General features: G+C 66.9%; 1 protein-coding gene across 1 annotated transcript; it reads left to right on the forward strand.

Annotated features, from left to right (window-relative positions):
- Nucleotides 1-74: 74 nt before the first annotated feature.
- Nucleotides 75-9,148, forward strand: ANKRD24 (ankyrin repeat domain 24). Its single transcript, XM_075723776.1, has 19 exons — nucleotides 75-363; nucleotides 3,003-3,133; nucleotides 3,237-3,325; nucleotides 3,648-3,712; nucleotides 3,961-4,018; nucleotides 4,099-4,169; nucleotides 4,413-4,519; nucleotides 4,606-4,793; nucleotides 5,402-5,430; nucleotides 5,588-5,680; nucleotides 5,899-6,003; nucleotides 6,121-6,165; nucleotides 6,285-6,383; nucleotides 6,462-6,534; nucleotides 6,648-6,769; nucleotides 6,843-8,111; nucleotides 8,577-8,714; nucleotides 8,809-8,874; nucleotides 9,071-9,148. The coding sequence occupies exons 1-19, from the start codon at nucleotides 328-330 to the stop codon at nucleotides 9,146-9,148; spliced, it is 2,862 nt and encodes a 953-aa protein (XP_075579891.1). The 5' UTR covers nucleotides 75-327.
- The last annotated feature ends 456 nt before the right edge of the window (nucleotides 9,149-9,604 follow it).

Below are 9,604 nucleotides of genomic sequence, written 5' to 3' on the forward strand. Positions count from 1 at the left end.
GGCCTGGCCCAGCCGTGCCACGTCCCCTCGCCTCCCTGGGCATTTCAGGGATGCAAGCAGACCCCCTCCCCAAACGGGGTGGCGCCCCTGGAGCCCTCCCGGCTGCCCAGCGCTGCCAGCTGTAACCGCAGCCGGGCCGTAACCCAACTCCCCCGCGCCCGGTCCCCCCCTCTGCGGGCACTGCGGCCCGTGGGGAGACTCGGCAGGCGAGGACGGGGCTACGGGAGCAGCGGGTCTGGGGGCGGCTGAGCCGGTATCGGTGGGGGAGAGACCCTCGAGCACGGCTGTCCCCCGTCCAGGTGCCACGGGGCTGAGGCTGGAGCTGCCATGAAGAGCCTGAAGGCCAAGTTCAAGAAGGCTGACGTGAGTGCCATTCCCAGGGACATTGGGGACCTGTCCCAGGATGTCCATATGGACCTGCCCTGGGATGACCCAAATTTCACAGGGACATGGGGACCTGCCCCGGGATGTCCATGGGGCCATGGGGACCTGCTCTGGGATGACTCAAATTTCACAGGAACATAGGGACCTGCCCCGGGATGTCCATGGGGACATGGGGACCTGCTCTGGGATGACTCAAATTTCACAGGGACATGGGGACCTGCCCCGGGATGTCCATGGGGACATGGGGACCTGCTCTGGGATGACCCAAATTTCACAAGGGATGTGAGGACATGGGGATCTTCCCCAGGATGTCCCCAGTGTCACAGGGATGTGGGGACCTGCCCTGGGACGTGGGGTGGCTGCTGACCATAGGGCCAGCAGCCCCGTGGAGGTCAGCACTGCCACCCTGGCTGCTGGGATCGAGCTCCCAGTGCACCCAAGGGTGCTCCCAGGGCCATCGTTGGGAGCAGGGCAGAGCAAAGGGAAAAAAGGCAGCGCCAAGGAGAGGGGAGCAGGTCCCAGGTCCCCTCCGTGTCCCCTCCCTGGGGACGGCTGCCGGCTTCCCAGCTGCCACGGCCAGTGGAGCCAGCATGTCAATGCTCCTCAATTATTCAGCACCAGCCTGGCATGGTGCCGCGGGCTCTCACCATCCTCCACATCGGGCAGAGGGTGACAGCGCTGTCCCCAGTGCTGTCCCCAGTGCCCATGGCAGCACTGGGCAGATGTGTGCTGGGGACACATGGACGCAGGTTGAAGCTCCCTACATGGAGTCTGCGGGCCTGCCCTGCTCAGGGTGCTCTGTGCCTCAGTTTCCCCACACTGCCCTGGATACTTCTGTGGGTGGGGAAGGGTGAGAGGCTCCTGCTGTTCTGCCGTCCCTGGGGCTTTTCCAGGGATCCTCTGAATTTTGGGGTTCCCTCCTTGAGGGGAGTTTGCTGAACCCCTGAGATGCAGGCAGGGGTCCTGCCCCTGCCTTGGCCCCAGGGCTGTGGTGGGAGGTCAGTCTGTGCCCCCTGGGGCAGGGCAAGGGGTCCCCTGTCCCCCTCCTCGGGGAGCAGGAGCTGGGTGGCAGGAGGATGCTCGACCCCTTGGTTTGGGGTGCATTGCTGCCTCACCTCGAGCATGGGGTGGGAAGGCTGCCCCCTCCCCCAAACCCTCCCACTTTAACGGGGACCAGCCTGGGTACTGGTCCCTGGCTGGGACCTTGGTACCTGCTCCGCGGTGGCAGCGATGCGGGGATGCCTGGAGCTCTGGATGCTGAGGAGGGAGGGAAGGAGGGAAAGAAGGAGGGACAGAGGGATGGAGGGAGGCGGATCCTGGCTCCCACTGCGGCAAGACCCGGCCCCTGCCCGGGCGGTGTTGCTGGACCGAACTGGGGTCTGGGGTCCAGGGCCTGGAGCCCCAGCCTGCCCTCGCCCAGGCGGGGGGCAAGGGATGCATGGCTGCCCGCCGCCTCCTCCTCACCACCATGAAGCAGATCTGCCTCTGTGCCGCTGCCTCCTTCGCGGTACGTCCCTGTCCTCTATCTCCGGTCCCCTTTGGTCCTGTCCTCCAGGGTAAGCCGTGTCACCCCCACCCCACCTGGACCCCCTCCATCCCCCATCCCTGTCCGGGGGCTCGGCCACGTCCTCTCCAACCTGCTTTGTCCTTGCATGACAAGGGTGGGGGGGGGGAATGGGCACCTCCCTCCCAGTTTGCCCAGTAACCCTGGGAGACTGGTTTATTCCCCAAAAGGGGTCCCCTGGCCCCGCAGGGCTGGAGGGACTTGCAGGGGCACCAGGCAGGCACAGCGGCACGGGCCCCGTGCCTGGCACCGGGCACCAGGCTGGCGAGGGGCAGGACGCAAGCAGCTCCTGAAAGGTGACATCCATTTCCTGCCGCCGTGGCCGCAGTGAGCTTTGGTTTGTCGTCACAGGCTGCGGGGTGAACCCGGGGCTTCCCGAGCTGATTCTGTCCCAATGCAGGTTGCTCCCTCGGGATGGGGACATGCGGGACCACTGGGTCAGCAAGCCCCCCATCCAGCCCCAATCCAGCACAGGATTGGGCCCCCATATAGCCCAGGAGGCTGGAGTCATCCCAGGGGACCTGCTCTCACTGCCAACCATGCTCACCCTGACTTCGTCCCTTCCTCGTCGGGGAGCAAAGCAGGGCTGGGAACGGGCTCAGTGGGGAGACCTGGGCAGGGATGGGGCTCAGGCACCTCATGGGTGCTGGCTGTGTTTAGCATCAGAGTCGCTGGGGTGGCAGGGGCAAACCCTGGGGCAGGGGCAACCAGGCAGTGTCAGCTCGCTCCCAAATCCTACCTGGTCACAGCCTGGCCCCCCCACAGCTAAAATGGGGCAGCTCTGTAAATCCCCTGGTCTGCGTGCTGCAAACTGAGGGGGGCTGAAGGGGATGTTCATCCCCGGCAGCTGCCCTGGCTAAACCCTCCGTACTGGGGTCCAGATACCACAGCACCCAGGAGAGGGGTCGGCCCAGAGATGGCCACCCCAGGGTGACAGGGATGGGTGGCAGATAGCAGGGATGGGGCTGAGGACAGGCACCCGAGCCCAGCCCAGCACCCTGCCCGTCTCTGGGGAAGGCACACCCATCGCAGCCTCCTCTTGGCTTCATTGCAGAGCCAGGACTGGACCAAGAACGATGAGAAGCTCCTGCAAGCTGTGGACTACAACGATGCCGGGAGGGTGACATCCCTCCTCGTCCGCAAGGGCCTGGTCCCCACCAAACTGGACTCGGAGGGCAAATCTGCGTAAGTGCAGACCCACGATGACCCCGGGACACCGGGGACGCAGGGCTGGGGACAAGGCTGGGGGCCAGGGCTGTGAGTCCGACAGCCCCCGGTCTTGCTGCAGGTTCCACCTGGCCGCTATGCGGGGGAACGTGGACTGCCTGGAAGCCATGCTAGCTCACGGAGTGGATGCCATGATCAAGGACAGCTCGGGTGAGGGCATGGCCGCGCCCCCGGCTAATGCCATGGACCACCTGGGGCCACCGACGCTCCCTGGTTGTTCCCACCCTGCCGCGGGTGTTGAGGCTGAGGGGACAGAGGTGACGGCCACCCCTGTGGGGGCTGTAAATTGTCCCACCTTCCTATGGGGACTCAAGCGCTGACCGATGATGCTCCTGGGAATGTCCCATTCCCATTCAGCCCCAGTCCAGCAGATCCTCCTGTGTGCCCACCTGTCCGTCTGCCACCCAACCGGTCCCCTCTGCCACAGACCCATCGTATGTTCTCTGACTCGTCCGTCTGTCCCTCTCCCCAGGTTACACTGCCCTGCACTTGGCGTCCAAGCACGGCCACCCACAGTGCGTCAGCAAGCTGCTGCAGGTACCAGGGCTGGGGGCACGGTGCTGCGAGGGAGGGAGGGTGCTGTGCCGGCGAGGTGTCCTCTCCGTCTTTGAGCTCCCTTCCCTCACCAGCGGTGTTGGTTGGCATGGTGGTTCCCAGCTCTGCCCGGCGCTGTGCAGTGCTGCCCAGCACCTACTCAGCCCTCCACCATGCCAAGGAGCTACGTCCACTGGAGCAGTCTGTCTGTCTGTCCCCTGTCCTCCTGTAACCCAGGCTCTCTCCCTCAGGCCTCCTGCCCCGTGGACGTGGCTGACGGCAGTGGCCGAACAGCGCTGCACCACGCAGGTGAGTGGGGACGGTGCCGGCCCCGTCCTGCTCGTGTCCCCATGGGAGGCACGGTGCTCAGCCTCTGCCCTTCTCCCCAGCGGTCAGCGGCTGCATCTCGTGCTTGGAGATCCTCTGTGATTTCAAGGCTCCCTTGAACATCAAGGACAAGGTGAGATCCCTCTGCTCCTCGCCCTGCCGTGCTGTGCGGAGCAGCAAGGGGCCAGGCTGGGGCTGCCTCTGAAATGCAGCAGCTTCTGGGGTGGGAGGCAGCAGCTGGCAGTACCTGGGGTTCCTGGGGTGAAAACATACCATGAAGTGGGATGTGGAAATCCGGGAGATAACGGGAGCGGGGTGCCCCATGGGGAGATCTGAGCCTCGTCTGCGCAGCCTCACCCAACCTGACCCTGCCCAGGACGGCTCCACGCCGCTGATCCTTGCTGCCAAGATGAGCCACTCGGAGCTATGCCGGTACCTGCTGCACCGCGGCGCGGCCATCAACAGCCGGGACCTGCAGGGGAGGTGAGTCTGTACTGGTGGGGATGGCGGGTGGACGGGGAGATGGAGGGAACAGCCCCTCTCACCTCTCCTCTCACCACTCTGCTCAGGACAGCCTTGATGCTGGCCTGCGAGAATGGCAGCGTGGAGACGGTGGAGGTGCTCATCAACGCTGGTGCCCGGGTGGCCGTGGTAGACTCCACGGGTCACGACGCCGCGCACTACAGCCTGGCCACAGGCAACGCTCTCATCCAGCACTTCCTGCAAGAGGCTGCTCAGCGCCGGTCCTGGGCCAGCGGTAAGGCAGCCGTGCCACCCTGGTGCTCCTTGTCCACAGGGCACAGACCCAAGGGGGTGTTTTCGCCCCGCAGGGTGCTTTGGGGCAGGGATGTCTGACCCATGGCTAGAAGAGGCTGAGCAAGGCTGGGGGGCACGTGCCCCCTTTTCCCATGTGCCGGGGCTGCCTTTGCCCATGCTGTCACTGGCTGAGGGCTAGGAGGTGGTGCTGAGCCTCAGTTGCTCCTCTCGGTGTCTGAACATGTTGCATGCTCGCGTTCGCACGTGTTTGCAAGCATGGGGGTATAAGTGCACGTGTGTATCGGCAAGCGCGTTTGTACATGTGTCTGCATGTGCGTGTCTGCGTGCCTGCGTCTCCCCGTGCCTGCGCACGTGTGTGCATCCCTGCGATTACACATCCACATACGTCCCCGTATTTGTCTGCATGTGTGCCCCTTGCATGCCACATACCTCGCTGTGCACGCGTGCGTGTGTGTGCCCCCGAGCGCCCACCCCTGTATGAGCGCATTCAGAGGTGACTCTGCACACACGCAGGCTCTGCCTGCTCTGCCCACCCCTACCATCCCCTAAACCTCTCCAATTTCTCTTTCCTCCCGCTCTGCCCCGCAGAAGAGGAGTCAACTGAGCAGACGTCCCAGGTAAGGGCCTGCCTGGCTGCCCACCTCTTGCCAAGGCTGGCCCCAGGCCCTGGGTGGGTGGCCCCAGGAGCCCTGGGGTTCTCCAAGGTAGCGATGGGTCAGGGAGGAGGGAGGCCACTTTAGATGTGATGTCCCCTCTGCCCTGGTGTCTCCGCAGACGTCTTCGCCCAGCCAGTCATCCGTCAGGGAGAAGAACAGCACCCCAAGGAAGAGGAAAGCCCCTCTGCCTCCCCTGGGCACCCCCAGCCAGGTGACAGAGGGGTCCCCCTTAGCTCCACCTCCGCACCCGGCTTGGCCGGCGCAGGGTAGCCGAACCGTGGCCTGCTCAGGCAAACTTCTCCAGCTTTGCCCACCCCGGGGGCTGTGCGGGGACCCTCCTCCTTGCACTGGAGGCGATGCTCAGGGGCTAAGAGCGGGGAGGGGGCTAGCAGTGGCCGGCACTGAGGCTTGGCGGCTGCTCATCTGCAGGAGGACCGGGATGCCTACGAGGAGATCGTACGGCTGCGGCAGGAGCGGGCCCAGTTCTTGCAGAAGATCCGGGGCTTGGAGCAGCAGGAGAAGCAGAGGCGGGAGGTACCAGCAAGCCGCGGGGCCGTGGGGGAGATGCCACCACGTCCCTCGGGAGTGGTGGGGAGTGGAGGGATGGAGGCAGCATTTATCCTTCCCTGGTTTCTCTCTGTGTCCTGCTAGCAGGCAGAGCTGGACGAGGGCTCCCGGCGCTCCATGGAGAAGCAGGTAAGGCTGGCGAAGAGGTCATGGGTGGCCTTGGCTCCCTGAGGGGTCCTGGTGCTGGGGATGCTGTTGGGACTCTGTTGGGAGCAAAAGGGACCCCATGCCCATGTCCTGCCCCACAGATCCAGGAGCTGGAGGAGCGGCTGGCGGTGCGGGATGGTGAAAAGGAGCGGCTGGGCAAGGAGGTGGAGGCTCTGTGGAGCCGCTTGTCCTCACTGGAGGTAGGTGCAGGTAGCAGCTGGCGGTGCCAGGGGCTGGGGTGCACGGCGGGGCTGACGCCTGCCACTCTGCACCCCCAGAATGAGAAGGAGAACACAAGCTACGACATCGAGACGCTGCAGGACGAGGAGGGAGACCCGCTTGACTTCCCAGGTAGGGCCCTGCCCACCTCCCAAGGCCCCCGTGGGGCTGGGCAGCCCCCGGGGAGGTGGCACCCGTGGCAGGGGCATGGGCAGGCCTGGCACTGGGGTCCCTGCACCCCGCAGGGGCAGAGCTGCTGCTCTCCAAGAAGATGCTGAGCCCCTCAGCTGAGGAGCTGCTGGCCACGCTGCAGGGGCAGGTGCAGTCCCTCACCGTGCAGAACAAGGAGCTGAGGGAGAAAATACAGGCAAGTCTCTGTCCGTCTGTCCCTCCCCGCCTTCGTCCCCTGGCCCCTGATGGCCTCAACGTCTCCTCGGCAGGTGCTGGAGAACTACGAGTGGGACGAGAGCAACCCCTCTGCCCCGGGGGACTTTGTGCCCGCCAGCCTCTACAACGCTCTCCAACGCGAGCTGGAGCAGTTGCGGGCGCAGCGCTCGGAGCCGCTGCGGGGCACGGATGCGAGGGATGAGGATGGTGGGCAGCCCCAGGGGCAGACTGGTGCCTCGGAGCAAGCCCCGGAGCAAATCAGGGAGGGGAGCGCGACACAGCAGCTCGCCGAGGATCCAGCCTGGACCTGGGGCGAGTGCAAGGCGGCACTGGGCGAGCTGCGGGTGCCATGCACGCAGACCTCCTCCTCCTCCTCCTCCTCCGTGGCCGAGCGGGAGGCCGGCGCTGAGCTGGTGGAGGCCCGGGCAGCCCTGCAGCACGCGCAGGCAGCGCTGGAGGAGCGGGAGCAGCAGGTGAAGGAGCTGCGGGCCCGTTTGGAGGCCAGCGCGGAGGCCGTGGAGGCAACGGCCTCCCTGGGGGCCTCCTTGGAGGAGGCGTCGAGGGAGAAGGAGGCCTTGCTGGAGCGCTGCGGCCGGGCGGAGGCGGAGGCGGAGGCCCTGCGGCGGGAGCTGGAGGCCAAGGCGCAGGACTGGCGAGCGGCGGGCGGCCCCGAGCCGGAGCCAGGGGTGCTGGAGCGCCGGGCGGCGGAGCTGGTGCGGCAGCACGAGGAGGTGACGGCCCAGCTGGGGCAGCTGCGGGAGACGCTGGGGCGCAGGGAGGCCGAGCTGGGCACCCTGCGGGAGCAGCTGGCCGCCCGGCCGGTGGGGCGGCGGGAGCACGAGGAGGCCCTGGCGCGGCTGCGGCGGGCGCAGGCGGAGGCGGAGGGCCGGGTGCCACGGGAGCAGCACGCCCGGGCCACGGCGGCGCTGGAGGAGCAGGCGCAGGCGCTGCGGGAGCGGGTGGCTCAGCTGGAGGTGGCGGCGGAGGCCAAGGGGCGCGAGGCCGCCCGGCTGGAGGCCGAGCTGGCGGCGGCCGTGCCACGGGGAGAGCACGAGGCGGCGCAGGCGGGGCTGCGGGCCGAGGCGGCGGCGCTGGCCCGGCGGCTGGACGAGCTCTCGCGGCGGCACGAGAAGACGTGCGAGGAGGTGTTCCGGGTGCAGCGGCAGGCGCTCTTCATGAAGAGCGAGCGGCAGGCGGCGGAGGAGCGCTTGGCCGCCGCGCAGAAGCAGCTGGCGGAGGCGCAGGACGAGGCGCGACGGCTGCGGGAGCTCCACGGCCACGCCGAGGACTCGGCCCGCCTGGTCAGGGACAGGGACAGGAAGGTAGGGGACAGGGAGGAGGCATCCGGGGGTGGCGAGGGGCTCCTGGGGGGGGAAATGGTGGCCTGGGCGCTGCTCAGTGGAGCCGAGCTGGCCGGGTCGCAGGGCAGACGCGCTCCCAAACATGCACACGTGCAGACGTGTACGTGCATGTGCACACACAAGTGCACGTGCTTGCGCACACTTGCACGCACCTGCATGTATGTGCACGCTTGCACACGTAAGTGGAAACACGGACACACCCCCGTGCTCCCCTGCGCTTGCTGCTCTCCCGGCTGTTCCCCTTTTTTCCTCTCCAAGACGAGACTGAAACCAGGGGCAGAAGGGGTGGGGTGGGAAAGCCCCAGCCCTGCCCCTGCCCGGGCGTGGGGGCCACCCCGGGGTGGCAGCGGGCACGGCCATGGGTGGACCCCAGGGAGTCGGGGCTGAGGGGTCCCTGGGTCCCTGCGAGCTCTGCGTGCTGTGCAGATCACTGAGCTCTCTAAGGAGGTCTTCAGGCTGAAGGAAGCCCTGAATGCACACCCTGAATCCCGGGGACCACCGCAGTCACCCCCCGACACTGCTGCGCTCCAGGCCAGGATCCGTGCGCTGGAGGAGAAGCTGGCGGTGGGTACGGGGGGGGCTCGTGGCCATCACCTGATGGGTTCTGGGCTTCTGCAAGCCCTGGGCCCTGTACCCAAACCCGTTGGTGCTCTTGCAGGAGACAGAAATGCAGCACAGCAAGGTGGTGACGCTGTACCGCAGCCACCTGCTCTACGCAGTGCAGGTGAGGTGGGGATGTGGCGGTGGGGGCACTGGGGACACCGGTACAGGGGACTGGAGTGGCACCCAGCCACGCGCCGGTGCCCGCACCCATGTGGGCGGCAGCGAGGGGCTGGATGGATCCAGGGACGCTGACCCAGGGCGCTTGGGCCACGCACGGACCCTCCCTGATGTCCCCACCAATGTCCCCTCTACCCCAGGGCCACATGGATGAGGACGTGCAGAGACTCTTGTGCCAGATCCTGAGAATGCAGCGGCTGCAGGAGCAGGGCAGATGAGCCCCTGCCAGCGTGGCAGTGCCGCAGGGGCCGGTGGCACGGCCAGTGACACGGCCGGGGGGGGCCAGGCCCGTGATAGCCCCCTCTGTGCCCCTTTGCTTCTCCGGGCAGCACCCTGTCACTGGCACACGCACCCCCCCACACCCACCCGGCCCCGGGGGCCTGAGCCGGCCCCCCTGTGCCCCACACACCCCAGCACAGCAGCAATAAAGTATTTATACTCACGCCAACGGGATGGTTCGTCTGGGGGGGACAAGGGTGGGCACAGGGACACGGGTGCGGGGGGCTGGGGGGGCGGTTGGCAGAGCTGGGGATGGTAGGGGATCGGTGCCGTCACCTCCTCCAGCCCCGATGTCCCCAGATGGGAGCGGGTGACCATGAAGGAAGCGGGGTGGTAGCGTGGGAAGGGTTGAAACCCTCTTGGCCGGAGCCAAAGCTGCTTTCCTGCGGGTCCGG

The sequence above is a fragment of the Pelecanus crispus genome, chromosome 20, assembly GCF_030463565.1.
Source record: "Pelecanus crispus isolate bPelCri1 chromosome 20, bPelCri1.pri, whole genome shotgun sequence".
Taxonomy (NCBI): Eukaryota; Metazoa; Chordata; class Aves; order Pelecaniformes; family Pelecanidae; genus Pelecanus; species Pelecanus crispus.